This window comes from Neodiprion virginianus, chromosome 2, assembly GCF_021901495.1.
Source record: "Neodiprion virginianus isolate iyNeoVirg1 chromosome 2, iyNeoVirg1.1, whole genome shotgun sequence".
Lineage (NCBI taxonomy): Eukaryota > Metazoa > Arthropoda > Insecta > Hymenoptera > Diprionidae > Neodiprion > Neodiprion virginianus.
The window spans coordinates 35072404-35097263 of record NC_060878.1 but is presented as its reverse complement, the minus strand read 5'-3'; the positions used below and the strand labels follow the sequence as shown (position 1 = coordinate 35097263).

The following is a 24860-nucleotide window of genomic DNA, read 5'->3' as shown; positions in this document are numbered from 1 at the left end:
TCTGCAGTCCTCAGCGTTATCGCCTGACTGGCTTTATAAGCGTCAAGACTTATATCCTAACGGTTTGCAGTCCCGGAGAACTGGTGCTCCAAACTAACTTGTTTGAGAAAAAAAATCAAAAAAGAAAAAAGAAAGAACAGCATTCGAACTAGTTACAATACCCGGAACTCGATTCCGTCCGGCGGCCGAAGCAACGCGATAATTAACTTATTTACTTCAGGACATTCTAATTAATCAGAATCAGCGGCAACATTCGTGTGCTGTACTAGTAATTACTCGTTGTTTTCCCGCACTTACAATCTAGTTTTCAATTTCGGTATATGACGCATGTTGTATATTGTCCGGAATCTGGATCGCCGGTTTAAGAGAGTCCCGCTCAAAACTCGAACTCTGACGCAAGGATCATTACGTAATATCGTAATAATCAAGTCACGAAGCTGCGTGGCTGTAACACGTAATAACGTAAAAAGTTTCCACGGGCCGGTCTAAAGAAATCGAGCATTAAACTGGTTGTTTAAAAAATAAAACAAGGTAGCCGAAGTATTATGTGTATATATAACAAAGTACGTACAATTCAGCTTTCTATTATATATTTCCGTGTGCAAGTGGTACACGGGTACGTACTTACCGTGTCAACTAGCGCATTGCCATCGTGATCGTGATCGTGATCGAATCGCGTTGTTCTCGTACGACGAACGATCGTCGAGACTCGGTCTCGAACTTCGGCTCTCTAGGAATCGGATAAAACCGACTTATACGAAACGGCCGGTGGTGCATAGCGTTAAATGCCATTCGTTGATGCAATCGGCGTCTCGTTCGCGAGGAGAGCTCATCACCGGCGTATACCTGTATGTACCTACTTATTATACCTGCTTATTACGTCGGTTTCCGGACGAGAGGCAAAGAGAGCCGCGGTGCAACTTAAGCGAGGAATAAGTTATTCCAAGAAGCCTTATTAACCGTTGCTGGTGCACACCACCCTGGTTATACGCGTCTTACACTGCAGATATAGTTATATATTTCTATACATATATATATATATATATATATATATATATATACACATATATAGGTACGTTATAGTCCTTGAGTTACACAATCGCTCGCCGGCAAGAAGGGTCATTAGCAGATGCTTCTGCATTAACGAACGTAATTCTAGGCTATTCTAATGATATTATAATGCCAGCCAAGTGTCGGAATTACAGCCGGCGTAACCGGGGAAACTTCCGATGCTCGAATGACTACGTGGAGATGAACTTCTCTTCCACGGCAATGTTTGGTAAAATAAAAAAAGAAAAAGACAAAAAGAGAAAACTGTTATTTGCGAAATCGTGTCTTTTTCGTCCAATAATCTGTAGGTATACGATATCTTCTCGCAGGTTTCACGGGTGTATTTTTCTCTGAGGTGACGAAGTTTGCGCTACAAGGAGCGTATATACATATATATATATGTGTGTGTGTGTGTGTGTGTGTGTGTATGCGATATTTTGCAGAGCAGCTTCATATTAATTACATAACACCTCTCGCGAGTTGAGACTTTAACCCTTCGCTCAACCTTCTCAGACTGAAATCGCGTTAGCTAATCTTCGCCGAATCCCAAGCGCGCGGGTGGCTTAATTTCCATCTCTTTGATTTTTGGCCGACTCCCCCTCCCCCTCCCGCTCCTTTCCCCGTCTGCGCTTTCCTCCTCTCGCCGCTTGTCGCCACCTATACATATACAGCGCGTAACGTAGCTGGCGCTAAAGGAGAGAATCAAAAGCGGGCAGAGCCAAAGACTGAGCTAGCAGCTAGAGAAGACTCGTTCGTCGCGAAGAGGCGCACTTTGTCGGGTTTTAATCCCCCTCTCTCTCTTTCTCTCTCTCTCCCTCGCTCTCCCTCTCTCTCTCTCTCGCGTCACATCCCTAGCATATTCCAACCCAACCGAACGCAACTTGCAGGGTTACGCCGGGTTACCGGCGATCTAATAAACCCACCCTTGCCTTAAAGCTCGTCATGCGCTGCCTTCTTTGATGTCTTCCTTCACCCTGTAGGTGTACTCGGTAGGCAAGTGACTTTACTTTATATAGTTTATATTGTGTTTTGACGACTACGACACGCCGCACCTTGTGCTGGGATTAACCCGAGTAATAGGTTTCCCGGGGGTTGGGGGTGGCTCGGGATTTCGTTACACAGGACTGCACAGGTGTGCGAACCTGCGCCTTCCCCGCCTCTCCCTTCCTCGGCTATCCCAACCCCAGTCGCGATTACTGCATTGACGCGTCGTCACCCTCCTCGGGCAGTGATATCCACAGGTATGATAGCTGCGAGGATGTTGGGGTGTGATGTGGGGGGGGGGAGGGGCAGGGGGGGGGGGGGAGGAAGAGGAGAAGGAACGCATGAGAGAGACAAAAGCCCCCGACCCGCGGGTCGAATTCCTCGCGGTTTTCCATGGAATTTCAACTCTCGCCTCGTGTTTGTTGCTCTTCTTCCCGCACGGGGGTTGGTTGCCGCCGCCGCCACGTTGTGGAAGGGTAAGTGAGACCCGGAGAGCAATTAGACTGCATGACTAAACGATTGCCCCGATTTATCCCTCCTTCTCGAACGGCTCTACGTCAAGTCGTACATTGCGAATTAAGAAATCTAATGCGATCGTGACTTTCTGGCATGCACTCGTCACGATGTCCAGAAACACGCGACACGCGTGGCGTTCTTCGACTAATCCAATCAGAGAAGCGGCCCAGCATGACATCTGTGACACATTTTTCATTAATTGAAAATAAGTTTCTACAGCGAGATGGTGATTCGTTCGGTCTTGAACAACTAGAAAGTTTCAATTTAAAATTCTTATTTGAAACAAGCAGGTTTTATCGGCCGAATTGATCGAACTGGATTGTACATATATTGTTCGAGCATTGAGCAATCACGAATCCTGTTTATTCCAATTGGCGTATTTTTTCCTCGGTTGACTTTCCATTTCAGTGTCATTAGAATGTGCTTAACCGTCGAAAAAGCTGCGGGATAACATGTCGGGAAAAACCTCAATATTTTAGCAATTTTATTAATGTATCGAAATGAACGCTCTTGCGAGTGACTCCTCCAACCTAATTCGTACGTAAGGATTTGGTTTTCCGTTAATTTAAACTCTCTAAAAACTATATATACGTACGTGTAATAGATACGGATAACACACGGAACGTTGACGATGATAATAACAATAATGACAAGAACATCCTAATCGCTGATTGCTAATTACGAAGGCCTGATCCATGCGCGGGCGTAGAATGACACTCTTGGTAATCCCGCTGCGCCGATTCGAACGGATGATCGCGAGGCAGCGGCGTCGGTTCGGCGTTATCGATCATTCGGTAGGCCTCATAATTAGCAATTAACTATATCCATTAGTTGCTGATATAATTACCACACACCCTTCTCTCCCCCGAGCTTCCCCTTTCCTTCCCTCCTGAACACAGGCGTGCAGGCTACGATCACCACCTAGCCTGCACTCGGCCCCGAAGGACAGGGGGGGGGGGGGGTGGGTGTGATAAGTAACCTATAAGTGTGCGCCAATCGACGTTTGCGCGTGTGTGTGTGTGTGTGTGTGCGCGCGCAAGGGTGACTAGCAAGGGGTGATTTTCCCAGCATTAGTAAATCAGGATAATTATTAGATCGATTATCTTCGATGGTGAGGTGAGGTGAGGGGGGTTCGTTCGACTCTGCCGCCGCGACCGAACTTATACATATACCTGTGTATCCTATAATGTACCCACCCTTACAGCCGGGTTGTTGTATACCTAGTTCGAACCAACTTGCCTGCCCGACGACGCGGCAAAGCCGCTCGATTCGACCGGATTCCGTGCTAAGGTTGGATTAAACTGAAAACAACTGAAATATTACACCAACTTTCCCCTCTGCCGTTTTCGGGGGGGTGCAGGCCGGACAGTGGTGTGATTTTTTCGCCCGGAACACCCCGACGCGTGTTTCGAGGCTTGGTCCGCGGGCCCGCGTGGCGCAACCTTTCATGTTTTTCGGACATAGATTACCGCGCCGGTTTTTACGATCGTTGATTATTGCTTTTGAAAGTTGTAAGCCGGCGGGGGTAAGCAGGAGAGGCCGCAAACCCTTCTCTTCCCTTTTCCTTCCCTGCCCTGACCTGACATTGCCCCTCCAACACCGCCGCGAGGAGTCGTTGGGTGCGCGCTTCGCATTAGCTAGCCGTAGGATCAACCTACAACTATCCTGACTACTGCTGATTGCGGAATTAGAATTTATATGGATACCCGCACGCAAGCAGTGGCTGCCAACCACCGCCCTTGTTCTCGCGAACGCTTTTCCCACTTGCCTTTTTAAACGCATCGTCGGTCCAGGACGTTCTTCAATTGCGGAGAATACTTCGTAGGACCAGGTGACACCAGGGATTTTCTATCGCCGATGTTTTTCTTCCGTCCGTATCTTTTTCGAACGAAAATTTCGCGCCGTGCTTGCTTGACGATCTTATGCATATGTAAGACCCGCTCTGGGTACCCGAATTGATGAAATTTCCAACAATAATTGTATCACAATGGTAATTGAATCTGCGGAGCAACGTCTATTTGAACAATAGTTGGTTATATTATGCAGATTTCCTACGTAGCTACCTCCACCCCTTTGGCGGCAGCAGGCGTCGCTCCTCTCTCTCTCTCTCCTACTGGTTAAACACAGACGGCGGATATTCCAACTGCAAACCCGCACCACGTGAACGCCACCCGTGACTTACCTGCGTATAAGGCAGGCACCGACCGTGAATCACCATTACAGTAATTGCGCGTTCGGTTCTTAACCCGCCGAATTTAACTGACCTCTCACGATCACGTGCAACCTTCAAACGGAATCGGGAATTGTAAATGCGGTAATAAGAAGGTACGAATGCCGTACCCACCCTTAACCGATATTTTTTCAACGAGATTCGTCGAGCCAATGATTTATCCGTATATCACAATGCGGTTCGATCATCGGAAAGAACCTCTTTTCCCGCGATCCTGCGAGCATTACCTTCTATACGATTTTCCTTTTTAATCCCTGTCTTTCTTCCCGCCTTTTGTCATGTGACACGGTGAAAATACCCCAGAGATCATTTGGTTCCATCGCGTGTTACTTGCTCAACGCTAACGCTAATCGTTCCATACCACCGCGGGAACAGAAGCCAAGAGGTGCAACGGTGCGATCTAGGACACGCGTAAAACCGAGGCTCGGGCTGAACGGGACAAGGGGTGACAGAGGTGGAAGTCGAGGAGGATGCGACGGTATTACGAACGTGTTAGGGGTTATCGAGGCGTCCCTTGGGGGGCGACAAAAGGACTGCACGCGCCGAGACACACCGATGGACATCCTCATATTGCCACGGAATTGCCGCTGGTGCGATACCCGATTCCGTGACCTAGAACAACTTTTGACCAACTTTTCGTGGCACAAACGATTATCTCTTCGTCTGCAAAATAGGGTTATACCGATAACGAATTTCGTTCGGAGAACTTCAAAAGTACAACGGTCCGTGGGTCCTCGGATCGATGGATCCATAAAAATCTGAATGTTGTCAAGGCGTTTCGCGTCGAGCCTCGAATTCTTTGGAATACAATCCTCGTAGAGTTCGTCTAGCGTCTGGAAGACGTGGCACCGTGGTTCATACTTACTCGATCGCAGGATGCGCTGGATAAGAAACTCGACAACGAAATCAGTTTGTGAATTCGTATGATACACGAAGGGATCTGATAGCACGAGGTTATCCGAATGAATATCCCACGGTTGCAGATTCTTGGAAGAAATAGGTATAACGTCACGGTCCGTCGCCCGCGTAAACTTCCTTTACAAATCTGAGTCGCGTTCGTGCGAGGTGTCCTCCTCTTAAGGGCGGTGTCTGAGGGATGCGGTATCCGGGCATTAGGAATTCCGTCGCGACGAGAACGACTTTGGGTTTAGTTTGGTCTGGAGAACAGACGGATCGGTGCCGGCCCGGGTACCGGCTAGTCAATGTCCCACCGGTTCTCCACCACCACCAGAACCAGAGGGTCTACACCGTGGACTTTGTTGGCGAGCGATTGTGGTGCTGGTGTGGAGTTGGTAGCCCTGCCGGTCGCTGGCTCGCCTGCTCGCCTGCCTGCCTGCCTGCCTGCCTGCCTGCCTGCCTGCCTGCCTGCCTGCCACCACCTCATTTGAATTTCTAATTAGGAAACCTCCATGCAATTATTGGATTAATGTAAATTACGAGAGCGCGCTGGGTCTCCGCCACCATCCACTACCACCACCACCATCGCCGCCGCCACCACCGCGCAAGGGTGAAGTTCTGTCCCTTCTCCTCACCCCATGTCTCCTTTCTCTCCTCTACCTCTACCTCTACCTCTCTCTCTCTCTCTCTCTCTCTCTCTCTCTCTCTCTCCATCCCTCTGTATCTTTTTCTCTCTAGAGGGGATAATTAAAATCCCTTGATTAATATGTAAATTTAATAAGATTACTGTTCTAGGAATGTCCAAGGTAGACACACTCGAGCCTGTATGTAAGGTAACTACTCGCACGCGTGCCTTCGCATGATCGTTCAGTCGACGTGATGCAATCAACGCGGTGCACGTACCAAGGTATCGCTACGTTCGCGTGTCAGAATCTGACGACCCGTCGTTTTTTGACTCCGTTTCACGGGCCAATGTAAATAAGGGAAAACCGAATAATCCAAAGATGTTCATTTCTAATCAAATATCATTACATCACCTTAACTGACAGTCACTTCGTGTGACGTTTCCTGAAGCGTTATGTTCTTTAATTATATACATATATTACGTGTGTGCGTGTGTGTCAAAAATATTTTTCAATTAGGAAATTTCTGAATTTCTGTACAATAACACGGCATACGCCTTGAGCTAGGACGGGAGGGTGGCTAGGATTTTTATTTCTTGCCGGTCTTGTTTCAACGGCAGTAAAGTTCCTAATTTACTTATAGAACTTGGAAAGAGGCGCGGGATTTTGTCGAGTTCTCGGGTGTCTCAAGGGAAGCTTTTGATAACCCAGTTTTGTTAGAGCTCTCACACCTTTTATATTTATAACGGCTGTAAATACATATATACTAGATACATACATACACATACACTCGACACAAAAGGTGTTTTATGCGGTAAAGAATCAGATCAGCTAATGACTGGAGGTTAGTTTAAAAATATTCTTCCGTTCCAAAATAAAAGCCACCAGTTGCAATCGGATCGATTTATTGTGAAATTTCGTTACCCCGCCCATCGACAAAAGCAACTCTGTTTCGACTATCTGTACCCCTGAAATTTCGGAAAGTATCCTCTGCAATGTAATGAACCGATCCCAGGTAATTTTTCATGATTTTCTCAACGTCTCGTTTTTCTTCATTGCCCGGAGAACAGATTGGCAGCGACAATCGTTGCGGAATATTCGCAACTCTCACGTGCGCAAATCGTTCGATCCCGCGATATGCAAATCGGACGCGACTCGGCACCCACGCAATTATAAAGATATAGTATAACCCGTATAGTATGAAAAAAAAAGTATATAATGCGCGTTCGCCCGGTAAAAGAAAAACAAAATTTTAAAATGCGCGTCTCTCTTGATCTCCTTTTCTCTCTCTCCCTCGTGCTGTAAAAGTCATTCCTGTCAGTCCGGCATATTGTGTATCCCGATGGACAATACCGCGCCCCGTCATTCAAGGGAAATAGCTCCCAACTTTTCCCCGGAATCAGGCGTACATTGTAACCGACCTTTGAATTATTCCATTTGTCATCGATCAACGTTCAGCGGAATTTCCTTCATCTCCGTAACCGGTATAGGTAATTATATACGTATAAAATATATACCCAAATTACGGATACTTCGAATCATTAATAAAATCATCGGATAAATATACCGCCTTAATTACTTGCATCAAAAAGGCAACTGATGGAACAACTTAAAGTTAATCAATCTTAAAAATAAAACGATCTCTACTCGTTAAATTGTAATTAAAGCAGAACGAAAATAAAAGAATTTAAATTAAAAGGAAACAAATATATTAAAATTGTCCCGTCCCTAAAATCTCCCGTTTCAAAATAGAGGAAAAGTGTGACTGTTTGACGACAGGGAGACAATTTCGTCACTCCTGCTCTCTGATAATCGTCTGGGCGTGGAAAACGGTCGGAACGCGTATCGCGCACGTTATACGTGTAATAACAAGTAGCAAGTATGCACGCACACACGTACTCGTAACACGTATACCTGTATATCACGCGCTGTAACAAACCCAATAAAAATAATGCACATTCATGCATCCGCAAATGAACGTTGTCATTCCAGTCCAGTCGTTGGGTTTCGCCCCTTCGATTTCAGGCGAAGCTCGACTCTCGCCATAGCCAGTTATACGTACACCATGGCCATAATTATGGATATTGAGAATGGCCATCATCGATGCGGCCAACCCGTCTACCTGCACACCCGTATCGTTCGTCGGTGTTAATGCACCGACCGCTTTTTCCCCCGTCGGATATAATTACTCGCCCCCTCGATCGTCTCGTGCACTTGCAATGATTCTCCTCCGAAATTACGAACACGTAGGTCTTACACCGCACTGTTGCCACTGGTTCGCTAATTAGTCAACAACGACGACGATCGATCGTATCGATCCGATACTTCTTTACTCTGACCTCGCCTGACCCCCGGTGAAAAAAAAAAAAAAAAAACAAAAAAGAATTGTCCGGGAGAATATAATTGGACGCATACACCTGCCGGTCACCAAGTTGATACACTTTCGCGCAGTATGTAGTAATATTTTAAAAGCCGTCTTACTTGAGTGAAAGAAAAAAAGAAAAAGAAAACGAGAAAGAGAACCGAACTCTCTCTCTCTCTCTCTCTCTCGCTCTCTCGCAGTGAAGCGGCGTTAACAACGCTAAGCCCTTCGTACTTATTGTTAGCCAAAATTCGAGCCCAAAACTTGAGCCGCGATGATAACACGAGGTTAAAACAATGCCGGTTGGTTAATGCAGATCTGCCTCTGAACCACCGTTCTTCCCGTCGCTCGTGTGGGGTATAATATATACGTATTACTTTTGTGCCCCGTTTTTGGAAGACAAAAGCGTTTTATTTCACCCCCTCTCCCTACCCAGTTCGCCCTCCTCCGGCTTTCCGCATCTGCGCTACCCCTTGATCTGTATTTTTGCCGAAACCTGCGAATGCTGTATAAAATTTTGTCAAAAATAAAACTTACAAGTTATGCAAATTTACGGAATCGTGAACGTTGTTCAATTTCGTTTCCTAATCGATAGTTTTTCAAAAATACCGAGACCCGTATTCGTGGCGCACAGATTCGTTGCCGCGGGGATTTGGATTGAAAGAAAATGTTTTTGTTTCATTCTCGTTTACTTTATCTCTTCGACATTCGTAACCTACAGTTGGATCATAAGGCTAGGAGGATGAACCATCAGGCTGTAAAGTGGGAGGTAGGTTCAAAAGATTAAAATACTCGGTGAGAGGGTTTCAGGGCAACGTGAGCATGTGGATTATACACCGTGTGTCCTGTTTAATTAATCAATTATTGAGGATATTATTGCTTTGTTTAATTAAAAATAATGAAGCTCTTGTATAAAATGTCGCTCTCACTCGCGAAGTTATAGCAGTACACCGGTGTACGCAGACGGATGTGAAACGCGTGTGACACATGACTGTGTTATGAAAGCTTTTGTCAATATGACATTTTTTCCATTTAATTGCGTATCCTCGTATCGCGTAACGATATTTCTTTTTTTTTCTTTCATCCACGTTAATCCCCCCCTTCATCGCCTCCACCCTGCATGGTAACCGTCGCGATTTTATAACGGGTAATTTTGACTCTGGCACCTTTTTTGCTCACCTGTCACACGTAGGTATAACTGTGCGAAATTTTTTTACGCGAATTAAAAAGAAATATCAAATTTTCCTTTGAGTGAGGGAAACGGGTATAATTTAACCACTTTCTCTTCTTCGTTAAGCAATATTAAATGCGTCGATTTATTTGAAATCGCCTCGGTTATCGCAACGATCAAAAGTTCCTCGGCGATATCCGTATCGGGGGTGCAAATGAAGCGCGACTGACGTGAAAATGGCGATGCTCAAACTCCGCGGGCGGATTATAGCAGATATATAAATAGTAAAGAGAAATAGGCAGAGAGGATTGGCTTGTTACCCCGGGCAGATGCGGATTTCAACAGACTCGATGTAACCGCGCTCTTTGTAGGCACTTTCCAATCGAATGCACTGATTTTAAAATATATACCTAACCACGCTCTCGAGGTTTCGGCTTCGACGACAGCCGCCGTCGAGCAGCGAAACAACGTCAAAGCTTTTTTCAAGCTCCGTTTGCCTCGCTGACCCTCGAAAAAACCGACCCATCCGTGGAATCTTTTGTTTCATAATTTTTTGATCATTATTATAGGTATACGAAGGCATGCGCGTATGATATGTTGTACAACGGGCGAATATTCCAATTCAGGTGTAGCCTAGATTTTTTCATTTATTTATCCCACCTCTCTGCGCGTACAGGTACAAGCTTCTGTAAAAGTTTTTAAAGCTGCTCCGCAGCTACGCGATCGTAATTTCCACGCTTTTGAATCTTTGTCAAAAATGCTTTGTTAATCCAAGTCTGTAATATCCGTGACATTGGAAACAAAATTTTGTAAAGTTTATCACCAAACATGCACGAGCTGTCGGATATTTATAGAAAAATAAAGGCTTGTTGAAAATCGTCGCGCGTATAATGCTTACCGATATCGATAAATCAAACAATCAATAATAAATTTTCCTAATTAGCGCCGAAACAGAAATGGCACTGTACATACATATATGTATATGTACGTGCGCAATCAGTTGATGCACTTGAATAAAAAGCATGGTTATAAATTACAGAGCATTATGATGGGGTTTCAAACGGCAGCGCACGGGGTGGAAACGAGAGTTAGGGGAAACGTCTACGGGGTGAAAGGAACGGGGTAGAAATAATACATTTAGGCCCGGGCTTTTTATCGCGTCGTTCTATGTTTCAGTCTGGATTCGCAACAGCGGTGTGGGTGGGTTTTTTTTTTCTTTTTTTTTTTTTACTGCGCTCCGGTAGTTTTTTAAATTTCCAATGCTTTATGTGAACTGCACTGTAAAATTTCATTATATTTGTATACGGAATGAACATATTGTGTTCAATGCTAGAATTACTTTCCCCGTATCCCATGTTAATTTACTCGTGCAATATTTTGTTCCGATTTTCCTGTTTTTTTTCATTGTTCCTCTTTCAACCCATTCGTATATTTATATTACCATCGATTTTGTTGCGGATATGCGATTGTTGCTACCACGCCGCAGGTAACTGCACTCCAGTCTTCGCAGTGATACCTAGTGTTCATTGGTATGCTGGATATTCTTATTTCATTGCAATGTTTTCACCCTGAGAACTACGCAGGAGGTATAAGAATCGTCAAACTTATTCAATGCGCGGTTCAACTTTACCTCAACAAATTTTATCCCTCTCGATGTTGGAATACAAACCTACCTACCTGAAAGTAATAAATTCGCATGTATTTATCATAAATTTATTCCAAAAGAATATTACTGTATCTCTTACCCGATGCAACGACGACGACAATCAACGGATTCAAATGTAAAATGCAAATGTAATTGTACTCGTTAATTTTTTAGGCGATTAAAGTGAGAAAATGACAAGTTTCGTTCAAACGCATCCTCTTCCAAATTCCGTTAGGCTAAATGAAAATTATTAACAAGCCGTAAGTTGATCCTCGTACACGTCGTCACATCCCGAGCAGAATAAAGTTGAAGAATTTTGTGTTTTTCTTCTTCTCATCATTTCACTCACCGCTCTGCCGATTTTTCCCGCTGATTAGAACACGCGTGTAGGAGGGGGTAGGTATTATAGGTAGAAGGGTGACTTGAGTGTTACTAAATATCGATTCTGCCGAGGAATTAACACGCAGTTTTACTCGATAAACGTCTCGTTCCGACACCCTTCTCAAGTCCATTCAATCCCGACGAACGCACAGGGCAACCGCTGACTGTTCGCGTCGCGGCGTCTCTCTCCTTTCCCCTTTCATTCCGCGACCTCCCTCGCTCTCTCGGCTCCTCTCCTCTTTAAACCTCCCTCTCTCTCTCTCTCTCTCTCTCTCTCTCTCTCTCTCTCTCTCTCTCTCTCTCTCTCTCTCTCTCTCTCTCTCTCTCTCTCTCTGGGCTTCGCGTAAAGCGAGATAGACACAGTTAAGCTCAGGTTGGCAACGCGACCGAGGGGTTAATGGCGCGTCGTTGCGTATTCCAACGGTGTTTGTTTCCTCGCAGTTGGCAATAAACTAAGATAAATGAATGTTCGTAGGCCTGGCTCGCTATTATTCCTTCGCTTGCTGCTTACATTTAGTAACGTTACGGCCCTGCCGCAGGAATACGAGAGACACACCGAAGGTGTTACGTTCATACGCCTGTCTCGACTATCTGTGCGAATTTTCCATCGCAGCACTGCACTTTCCACTTTTCACCACTCCGATAACTTGTCTCGTCAAAAAACGACAACTCTTGCACCTCACCCCCTTCGATTTTTTATAATTTTTTAGCATAATGTTGAAACAGACATTTACCACTCGGTCTCGGAACTTTTTTTCAGATTTTTTTAACCACTGATGATACGTGGTTGCAGATTTGACGTGGAATGCCTCATAAATTTGTATCTGAAATCCAGGCCTAAACTGAAAGAGAGGATATACAATAGAAGTCTGCGCAAATTACCACACGTGACACCGTCATTCCCCTCGTATAACATGACGCACGATACGATGGAGTATTAATTGTTTATTCGCTAAACCAGTAGCTTGGTCAAATAATAGGTGAGTTTGGCGAAGGCCGTGTACAATATACACGGTTGCCGGTAGCAGGTATAATGTCTTTTTAGGAACGTTAATTAACAGTATTCATTTTGCACAAAGGTTTCTAATTACGCACTCTATAGAGCCATAGACTTAGTGCCACAGTGAGCGGAGAATGTTATGTCCTGCAAATTTACCGAAACTCGAAACGTTTATGTGGAAGTTTGGGGGCGGATGAGAGGGAGTGGAATTTTTTTTTTTTTATGACGAATGCATGAAATCGATCATTCAGCCGTAATTATTCTGGTAGCAAGCGCCGCCGATCTTTCCGCCATTTCTCGCAAGAGCGTCGAGAGTCGGAGGAGGTGAAGTTGTTTTGTTTAATAAAATAGGACTGATTCGGTATACAAGTTTAGTCAATAGTTGTCCGTTCCCGCCGAGTTAGCAGTCGCATTAATTAATTATAATTAAGTTTTAGTTGACGTGGGCTTGCGGATAGGGCGGTGAGGTGAGATGAGGTGAGGAGAGGAGAGGAGAGGAGAGGAGAGGAGAGTGGTGCGAGGTAAGCAAGGTAGCTACGCGACTCGCATTTTGAGCATTACCGATATTATGCAGATTTCCCAACCCCTTTTACGCCTGCCAAGCGAGTTAGAGAATGAATTATTTACTTATTTACGGTACATAAACGCGGACTTACAAGTAATTTATTCGGGGTTATATAGCCGAAATTAAGCATAACTTTGTTTGCACTTTGTTTAACTTTCGAGTAAACGTTACACGAGTTTCCGTTCACATTTCAAAAGCGAATCTTCTCCTCGAGAGCTGACGCTAAGTCATGGTGCCGATCTTTTTGTCTCTTCGACAAAAGTACAACGACGTTGTACCTACAGAGGCGAACATTTACAAACGTGATCAACCATCACCCGCGTCTCTCATCTTCGCGCGCAATTTGCAGGAACTCAATCGTATTCCTTGGTCTTTTATCGAAATGATTCTTTCGCTTAAAATACACTTCGGTTTATCGCGGCAGCCGCTATCCTGAATTCCCTTAGGCGCTAGCATTAAATGTAATAAATTTACAAACCCAGAAAAGCTAGCAGAGGAGTACCGCAGACGCATCGGCAGAACTTTCGAAAGCTCAGTCTAGTAGATGAGTGGCAACCTCCGCACAAAATCCAGAGAAAGTACTTCGGATTCAGGCGAGAGATACTCAACAGAGTGTAAAGCACGGGAAGATGCATACCGGGATATTAACACCATCATTGCCGCTGCATATTCATGCCTCGTATTATAATGAAAATTCAGTTTATTACCGAAGATTAACAGCTTCTTACGCTACACGGTCGAGCCGGAGTTACGCCGCAATTCTTTGTCCAACGCTTCTGAACGAGGTTAAAACTACATATTGAGAAGCTCTTTTTTATGCTTCGTGCTGATTGATGAGTCGATGACTAAGTGCACGATGACTGTAGCGAAGACTCGAACTACGTAATTTCAATACCCAAGTAACTGAGAAACGGGTTCAACAAGAACGAATAAATGTCGGACCGAATAGTAAGAAGCACACGCTGATCGTCGTTTTTCCTTCCCAAATTAATTTATTCGCTTTGTTATCTTTTCGCAGGTTTGAAGATGGTCGGGTTTGAATTTACTCGCGGTACCTATGGAGTCGAGTTCGGCGGGTAATTATAATATGAAAGGCATAAATCAGCAGCTTTAATTAACGGGTTATTATTATCGTCATTATATTCGGGGAGGAAATTATAATATCCTCAATGAGTCTGGAAGGTACGGTAGTCGTCTTTTATTTTTTAACGCCTGCAGAACCGGAATACTCGATTATACCCACCTATAGTACACCCGTGGTATAAACGAACAATGATATTTATTCATGGAACGATTTTTATAGACTGGAGGTATATTAATTTCAGTATCCGCAGACGCCGGGTTAAGCTCCGCTTGGTTTGCCACTTAAAACCGTCGTACGAATCGTTCGATTACGGATAATTTTCTTTCGTATCAAATATGTATACGAACTCTCTTGTGCGAACTGACGCAGCAAAAGCGACCCTTGCAAACCTTGTCATTGAAGATTCACAGATTCAATGACACTTTGCGAGATTTTATGAAAAGGACAAAAATATCTAAAGTTAAACTGGTGTAATACTCACGATTTTGAAAAATATGTCAAGGACGGAAAAGCGGATAGCCTGATACGCGATGAGGATGAAGATAGTACCGTTGCATTAACGATGCATATTCAGGAAAGATCGTTACTTCGCACCCTTAGCAATGTCCGAAGTTCAGTCGAACGTGACAAGCAAAACAAACTCTTATTTTGAATATCCAACTCGTTGAGTGATTATAAAATTGAAAAATAATGATTTTTCCCTTATGTTTCGTTACGTTGACGTTACTAACTTGAACCTCGTAATATGTGAGAACATTTTTCCAACCCCACAGTGGGTTTCCTTGCCGTTCTGTCAGCCCATCCAATTTTTGTGTTTCTTCTTGTTTCTTGCCATTAACGAGTAAAGTGACGTATAGGTAAAACGTACAGAGAGAGAGAGAGAGAGAGAGAGCCAAATGATGTTTCATTTCTAATGCTCGTAGGCTGAGAACACCTTTTTTGATAAACGTAAGTGGTGCGCTGAGTGATTTCAACCCTGCCGCCTGCCGTCTACCGTCACACACTAATTCATATTTAATCGTACAGCTACCTCGCCGCACTTTTCGCTCATCCGTACTCGCCTCTATCCACTCGAGGGGTCAGTTTATATCGTCATTTAATTAAGGCGAACGCATCGGAGGGATACGCGACGATACGGTGTAAGGTGGGTATGTACCTATCGTTTGGTGTCATTAGTGGTGCGGATATACAAAGATAGCGCGTGCGTGAGTGGCAGTTACGGGGAGTTTTTCAATCGTAGAATTTAGAGCTGCCGCTGCCTGGAAAGGGTGAAAAAAGTCAGTATTAAATCTCGTCTGTCCCAATTTGCAATCGCGCGGGCAACGCGTACATACATCGTTCGCTCGAAACTCATAATCAAGTAATCAGAGATGCCGGCGGAATATCGAGTGCCACGTATATCAGCTATCAGTAGCTAATTCCCCATCAACAACTGCACTCTCACTGCACTCGGGGCGATTCTCAACCTGACCTCCCGTGCTACGGTTCTTTACACACCTTTCCACCTTTCCAACTTTCCAACTTTCAACACACCGGTAAAAAATTATTCTAAAATACGATCGGTGCGCACGCGGATCAACCCACACGCTGCTAATGCAGGTATATTTTTTAATTAATCGAATTATTCAACTGTATCGCAATTGAACTGCACTAAGTGTCAGTGCCGTAAGCTGGCATATACACGAGCAATGTTTCATCGTCGGTCCAGGAGTGCGTAATTCTCTGTCATTACTGTTCTCCGTTTTATCCCCTTCGTCCTTCCCCCACGTTCTGCGCCGCGAATCGCAGATCTGCTCTGCACTCGCTCTTTTTTTTATACCTACTCAATCCACCCCTCTTTTCGTTCCCCTTCAACACCCTACTTCGAATATCGCTCTCAACCGCATAGTTCTTACATTAATTACCCATTCGGTTGCACGGATCAAGATCGTACGCAGTTTCAGGGTAGAGATAATAATTGCCGATATTATAACCGGTGATAATCCCGGTTCTTGAGAAACTGCAACGTACAGAGAGGCACGAATTTTTATCAGTAATAACGATTATATTTCTCTCCTAAATTACGCCCTATATTTAACGCGGCGAAAAATTATTTCAATAAGCTTGCGAGATAAATTCCGCTTAGAATCGTACATCCTTCCCCGATCATTTTCTACCGATTTTCGATCACTCGGTTAGCGAGCTTTTTCGGTTTTCTGATACCGAGACTACGTTTGGCAAAGCCTCGTACATTATTACACTTCGAGACGTCGAAGAAAAGTTGAATCGGAGGGTAGCAAGAATTAGGATGGAGCGGGTTTGCAGGTATGTATACCTATACCATGTATGCACGTAGTACAGAGACGCGGTGCAGAGATCGGTCATTCGTTCGAACGAAGAGTGCTTCTGCCGAGTTTAGTTATATAGATGCCGCGGATGGTCTAACCAAACTTAATTGAATTCGGTGCCGAATATATAATATGTAGTCTGCTTGCATAATGCCGCGAGTGACAGAGGTTCTCAATTATCTCAAAGGTGGTTGGAAATCGAGGTATAATTAGCCCCGAACATGTTTGGCAAAATTTTGAGAACCACTTCCGGAATTAGATATACAATAATGTAAGCAGAGTCCCGAGTTGTAGAGTAAGGGTTGGCGGCAGGCGGGGTCATGTATATTCATGCTTTCGCCCCCTCCCCTGCCACCTCCCCCCCCCCCCCCCCGCCTCGCCGCTCATTCTCCCTTTCTCCAGACCTATCTAAACAAGTGGAATAGCGATGGATTCACCCCACGCATTCTTCGGGCTTGCGGATTCCGAGAAGCCGTGATCTTTCGGTTGGAAAAATCGCCCCGAACATCCGGCGGTTTTAGAATAGCGTTATCGAATCAGAAAGATGCGGGTTAATTTTTATTGGCTTTTCGTCTATGACTAACGACGTGTCCGGTGTATTGATCGAAAATTAATACATTCTGTCGCTATAATACGTTTGTTGTACATGTAATGACTCATGGTCAATCGATTTAATGTCCATAAAATGGTCATTTCCCTGCCATGTGGTTGGAAATATATTACATGTGTATATGTATAATGTATACATGCAGTATCTGCATTTCTTGCGGATGGATGCATTTGATGGTTTCTTTTTACCTACCGGCCGAGTATACATACCTTTTGGTTTTTATTTCAAACGTGATATATATTATTATGAAAAAACAGGAAAACGATGAAAATTTCCGTTCGATCGTAATGATTTAAAGTTGCGTCCCTGCCGAGTGCCTCCAGATACTGGTATAGGTATATTTAGTCGTACGGGCGGCCCTGTGCTTCCGACCCTTCTCCAATTAAAATTTTATAAAACTTGTTTCTGCAATAATGAAGCTAATACTCGCCATTATATTAATTAGTACTCATGATTATTAATGACCGCCATTCTTATGCATAAAATCAAACTTCGATAACAGAGTTGGGAGGGCGGGGGATACAAAAAAAAAAAAAAAAAACGAAAAGAGGAATAATGAAAAAATATCCCGTGAATATTCTTCCTCCGTATACGCGTTTAATGTGTTATATGTGTAATAATATCGTTTCGTAAACATCGTTATACATTTTTATACGTGTATTTGTATGTATGTATGTATGCGGGTTCGCGCGTGTGTTACGTAAGAATGGATATTTGGAAAATTATTCTCTCGCCGCAAGTAGATATGTTCAGCAGTCGCAATCTACCCTTTCTATCAGTTCTAATTTATGTTGAGTAAGGTAGCTTCGCCCCCAGACTACCCTCTCCATTCCGGTTGGCCGGGAGCTCGGTAATGTTTCAAGTAGCTCGTCTGTTGTTAATTTACCCCATCGGGGCTTGATGGGGGTCTGTCTACCCAATGCCGGCGTTACCCGGACCGCCACGCCACTTGGTGAACGCGAATCGAGTGTATACGTATAGGAAACGTATACCTCCGTCGATTTAGCTCGAGTATCAAAGCTTCATTTCAACCGACGAAAATCAGGGTGGACAAAAATTCGTTGCTCGGTATGAGATAACCGATCTCGCGTCACGCTTGATTCGTTTGTATTAACGGAATCTGCTGGAAAAAGCGATCGATCGACTGGCGAAAATCATAGGGCATGACGGAATTTTCGAGGCGTGACCTAAATTCGATTCCGATTACCTTTCGCGGCGGGCAATATCGTCGTTACCGAGTCTCGCGATCGAATTGATTCCGCAACCGCTTTTCTCCGGATCCAAGCAGGCAAATACGCCGGTATTAAAAGGCCACCCTGCAGCAACGGTACCACCGAAATTCGTTTCACCCCCGCGCGAGCTTCTCCTCGGGGGCCATCGGCGAATGGCCACAATGAAACCCTTTGTTCCAAGGCAAAGCCCTATTCTTCCTTGCCAATTAAGTACCTGTGATTTGCATGGGTATATATTTCCGCCAAGACCGCGAGAATATTGAGTTCCGGTAACCCCGTCGAACTGCTAGCCGCAAATTTCACCGCCCGCAGGATACCCGAAGGGCTGCGTGCGCGTATCGACTCGTAGTTCTTGAAATTGAATCGTGTGACAAGAAATGAAGCTAGAACGAAGAAAATACGGTGATCCGCGCGCCTGGTTCGTAAAATATTTTCGACCATCGGTATCTCGGCGCTGGACCGTATGAAAATACCGTAAACATATGAACGCGCGACCGAACCCTTTTCTCCGGGCGTCCAACCTCCCCCTACACCCCTCGGGGTCCGTGGGGTGACCGAGCAGGGTGGAACATTAATATCGCGAAATGAAGCTCATTTGCATATAAATAAGGTGGGGGCAGGATGAGCCACCCTTTCACCTCCTCCTCCGCCGCCCCTCCAACCACCCCTCGCGGGCCTCTTTCCGAGGCCGAACGCCCCCCACTTCCTCCTACTCACCCTCGCGCCGGACTAATTACACTTACAGACAAAGCAGCGCCGCTCTGTTTCCGCAGAGATACTCGAGGGACTGGACGGTCAGTTCTCGACACTCGATATCGCGCATAATAAAAGCGGGAGTCGATCCCTGATTCCTGATTCGTGGGTATGATATGATTATCGCAATTCCGTAAGCGGTTATCGAACGTGACGTAGGTATACAATAGCTGCGATGTTCCGTATATCCAGTCAGCTCGAGTTCGTCAAGTACGGAAATGGGAGTGGAAACTGCGTACAGGGTGGATATTAGTTGTTAGTCTCCGGTGTGCGAAACCTATCGTTTACATTAGGCGCAAACAGATATTAATGTATTTTTACACCCGCCGGCAGGAGCAACGGTTTCGTACCTAGATGCGGTGTATTGTATAACCTGGCGTGTGTGTGTGCCTTTGTACGTATACGTATATACGTATATACGTATATACGTATTATATACGATATACGTACGTACAGTTGGTTGCTCGAGCGGCGCGGGTTCGAAGCCAAATCCAATTACTTTTATTCGGGCGAAATGAGTGCAGCTCAAGTCATTAATACTAATCAATGGGCGTACCAGGCGCGCCACAGGAATTACCCATAACTCAACCGGTTAAATTACTTTATTGCAAAAAACTTGTGTTTTCGCCAATGTCTATAACGCGTCGGTGTGACTGCTTGCGTATACTCTGCAATCTGTATACATGCACGCAAGTCGCGCGTGTTGCAGCGTTGTTGTGCAGTAGGTAGGGTAGGTACGAGTACAATACGTTGAACCGGCTTGCGATAAGTAATGTTTATTGTAACGTTTTTTTTTCTCCATCCATTTTTACTCTCTCGAATGTTCATTTTTTCTTTATTCCTCGTTTTTTCGTCAGAATCTGGTATTTTTTTTTTTGGTTTTTGTTTTTTTTTTTTTTTTTTATCTCACCGAGTGCAGTTGCAGCATTTTTCGCATTAGCGAGATGGGGCGCAGTCTGCTAACGATTTTTTGCTGTCGAACGCTGAATGGTTTCATGTAAATTTACAACCTACACTACGGCACGGTATTGCTGCTTCACCACATATATATGTATATATATATGTATATCCATGCATCCGTGGGCTAAATCGTATGGTCCACCAACATGCCTGCGCCGATATCGCGCATCCGGCACTATTCTGAACACCGCGGGGGATGAACGAGACTTACTTGATCCTTTTTTTTTCGATACTATTTATCCACTTCCATACTTTATCCCCCGCCTCTTTCCACCCCCTCGTTCCGAACGATCAAACCCCTAAATTCGCAGAATCGAAGCTATCTCCTATCTACTCGCGCTTTTGTATTATACCCATGTTCAACTATGAGAATGCAAGAAAGGAGACAGGAAAACGAAAGAAAACCCCCGCGGAGCCTGGGGAAATAAAAAACCACCGATAAAACGGAGAGGTTAATTGGGAAGATTCTTCGTTGTTTTGAAAACGGATATGAAATCGGCGCCAAAGTGGATGACATCACGGGAAATTTTGTGGGGGATTCCAACCGACCGAGAATAATGACGACGTCTTGTGATTAATAATTCATTTGGGTAAGATTCGAGGATTTCTTCGTCTAGACGTTATTCTATTCGAAGGCGAAAGCGAAAGCGCTTCGGGGGAGGGGGGTAAAATTTGGCGGTAGGAGAAAAAATTCTTTTCGATCGTGAGAAACGCAAACAGCTTTTACGATCCAATCCGACTGATTATAATTAATTCTTACGTCTGTATGCGCGCCGCTGCCATAGTTGGCTAGCTCCGGAATAGCCATAAATATAAATTCTTCCGCGGCTTAAAATTATCCCATGCCTTTTCCGCAGCCCTATCGACGATCTCCTCTCGAACGACTGACTTAACCCCGACCAAATTTATGTGCCAAACGCCGAGGCTTGCTCCCCTATCTCCACGTCAATTAAGTATGTAATATGCAGCCGAAGCTACATACACCCTTCCGATACGTTCTCGCCGTTCGCGAATTTACGCTGAACCCGCGATGAGCGACGACGAAAAAAAGAGAGAGAGAGAGAGAGAGAGAGAGAAAATTATACCAAAAGAGAAAAAATTAAACGTCCAGGTTTTATGTATCCACACGCGAGCGATTGTCATTCGTTGGCTTTCGACGGATTTGATATATTTTTTATGCAATATGAACGAGATTAACGTATGCTGAAAAGGGGCATTCGTTTTTGTTACTGTCCGTAGCAGTCGAGCGTGGAGTGGCGAGAGTTGGAAAATGGAGGGAAGAGGCAGTAAAAAAAATAAAATACAAAAATGGCTGGGTGGGGGGGGGGGGGAGGGGAAGCAAAAATACAAGTGACGGCTCACGGCTTCGTGTAACACCCACTCTACCTCCCTCCTCACTTCACCCCCGTACTACACCCACATCGGGACCAGCCGACCAACCCTCACATTGATCAAGGCCTGCTATGTTATGCGAACCTCGCTGCTTCAATTAAAAGAATTATTTGCGAACCTTTGCGCATCGCGTCACGTGCTCTCGGTAGTGGGTATCGACCCTCTATAGGCGTACACACCCGCGTACGTACACACACGTACACACGCGCACCTCGTGTATTATAATTGCCATTTTTCCACCAAACCGACTGTTTTTGTAGGTATATCATACACTGAACGTACGACTGATACCGATGCTGAAAAAATATGAGGAAGAGCGAAACGGAAGCGCCGGGTATTACGTACGCGTGAATCTTTTAAAATTTATTTTTCATGCCCGATATTGTCGTACAAGGATCGAGAGGCAAAGAATACGTACATGCGTAATGTATAATTCAGAAATAATTTGTGGAAATTTTTCTTTAATAATTTTTTTGAAATTTCCTTTCTCTCAAACTCTTGTTTTACGTACGTTTAATACACAGTCTGTAGAGATCGAAACGGTTAATTTGCGGCACAGAACGGCGATACACGTTCCGGCATATTTCCATGCCATTATGCAAATAAGCGGCGTCAGTATCGCACAGCGATATGTATAAAATGAACGAAGGAACGGAACGGATAGACTAAGTAAGGCATTGCAAAACCCCGTCTAGCCCCCCTACAGCTATACACCCGGTCCATCGATTTATTGTAATTTGAATTGCCTACTAAGAATCGAGCCATAGACAAGAGGGGCGGGCTGAGCGTTGTAGGTATCTTGCAAGGCAAACACCGTAATTACTCTTGTAAAATCTTCCCCCGATACGTAGATGCGTGATTAACGGGCGATCTGTAAGCAGAACGAGGTCTTTACGTATCACTGATCTTGAAAAATTCATATCCGCTTCGTAATATATTTGATAATTTTTTTTCATTCGATAGTGAAAATGTATCAAAGTGGCAGTAACTCTGCGACGAACTGGTTTCAACCGTTTGTTTGCCGGGAACGCGGCACTTCGAGTCGGTGTAGATGATTATAATTTATTTACGAACATCGACCAGAGCCGGTTGATGATTTAGTGCTTGGCTATCGTCTTAAGAGCGTCTCGGCGTTGAATCGCGGCAAATTAATACGCAGGCGGCAGTCTGGATGTGCAATATACAGCGATACGATTTGTTCCGGTTTAGAGGACCATCCGAGCATCGAACGAAATTTCGCTACGGCTCGTCAGATGCGTGTTGTAGGTGGGCGAAAGTCGCAGGGAGACTTTGGCGCGTGTTCGCCGGTCGACAGTTTACAAATATAATTGTTGAACAATTAATTCTGGCATTCAACAGCTGCCCAGGTTACCGATGGCGCTGCTGTTTAAAAGCAGAACGTATACGCAAACGTCGCGCTAACGAACCGAAAACGCAATTGACAATTTCAACGAAAATCGTATGTGTATCGCAAAATTTCGTATCTATATGCATATTAAAATTTTCCACTCCGCGTCTACTGCCAATAGCAGCCAGACGCGTATGTTTTTACCGAAAAGTATTGCCCCCTAATTGATTGAACGTAGCGTACGTTTCGCAAATAGCCGTGCCTGTGTGGCTCCAAAAACTGCTCATTGAAATTTGGCCAGTCCTAACAGTATGTTCTGTAATACGGTTCAATCACTGCTAAATAATCACGAAACTGCGTGGTTCGAAACTTTTCCTTCAGCCAATAATCTTCAGTAAATTGAAGTATAGGTGGCGAACGAACCGCTTCATTTTTCAGAAACGCACGATTCGGTAGGAAGAGGTTCGATTACATCAGAAGAGAATTTGGGAATTGAATTTGATTATTCGTGGAAAACGTCAAGATGTTAACCTCTCAGTACGGATAGCCTCAGGTGTGCGCGCGTGTTCTTCTCCCACCTTTTACCTACATGACATATATATATACACATATGTATACCTACTGCCGTAGAATGACGCTATCTGTCGCAACGTGCAATGTGCAGCAACGGATAACGCGCTACAAGACGTAGAAATGTGCGGCAAGCAGCAGGCCGGGCGACATTCCAACGGCTACTCACTTGCAGTCCCACTTATATTCGCGTTTAATTCCATTGAATGGGTTATACTTATACCGCGTAACCTTAGAGCCGATCGGCAGCCGGCTTGCCTACTTTCACGTAGATTTTCCCACGAGGTTACAAACGCGATAGGCCATATCCTAACATTTTCTAATCACGCAACGAATGGTTTTGCGTGACATTGCGCGGTCGGCGCCTCCCCGTTGACTTGCATTACAACCTTTTCCTCGTTCCTTGTTACAGGACAGCGACAGAAGCAGCACGGGAAGCCCTGAGCCGGGATCCGGAGCCGCTCTTCACGAACACCATATGCTTATGGGAGGTCTGAGAAACTCGCCCCAAAGAGAACCCAACACACCTCCGGACACCGTAGACCACGCCAAAGCGGCCGCTCAGGCGCAAGCACATTTAAATGGAACAAGTACGTGATCCTATACACTGACCGGTATAGGCGACGGTATGTTGCCCTAAAACGTTTATCCGGGTATTCGAATCGATGTGGTAAAGACCCAAGTGCGATGCTTCGCGGTGGATTTGCAGAACGGCAAACGTTAGTTGTCCGGCAATCTACGGAGCAATCCTTTCTTTTTACCCTCTGGCTCTATGGAGAGATAATCATTCGAGCGTGAAATTTTGCATTCATCTGTGTATAAGGTATACAGCAACCGACCAGGGGATATACCAGCAGAAAAACTTGTTAAATCCATCATTACCGTTTCAAAGAAAACGCTCGGCTGCGTCAATAACTTGTACTTTGAAATTCGTGCACGGTCAGTACTGATCAGCTCTGCAGTGATGATAGAAAAAACGTAACAAGAAGCAGTGGATTTATTCTGGAAGGGGTTCGAGTAATTCTACATGCAAAAAGTCATCGAACTATTACAATTTTCAGATTGGATTCCAGTGGAACTACACGGTGAATTAGCAAATCTCGTTTTAAAACGAAAAAAAGAAACAAACGGTACGCGTTGGTGCCTTGAATTTAAACCGA

General features: G+C 44.8%; 1 protein-coding gene across 6 annotated transcripts in view; it reads left to right on the top strand.

The window, feature by feature from the left end:
• Nucleotides 1-24860, top strand: part of LOC124297635 (POU domain, class 6, transcription factor 1) — a 160388-nt gene that overhangs the window by 124280 nt on the left and 11248 nt on the right. For all 6 annotated transcript variants that reach the window (XM_046748869.1, XM_046748868.1, XM_046748873.1 and 3 more), the window contains one exon: nt 24113-24290. In XM_046748869.1, coding sequence (XP_046604825.1) covers nt 24113-24290 — 178 coding nt within the window. The remainder of the gene's footprint in view (nt 1-24112; nt 24291-24860) is intronic.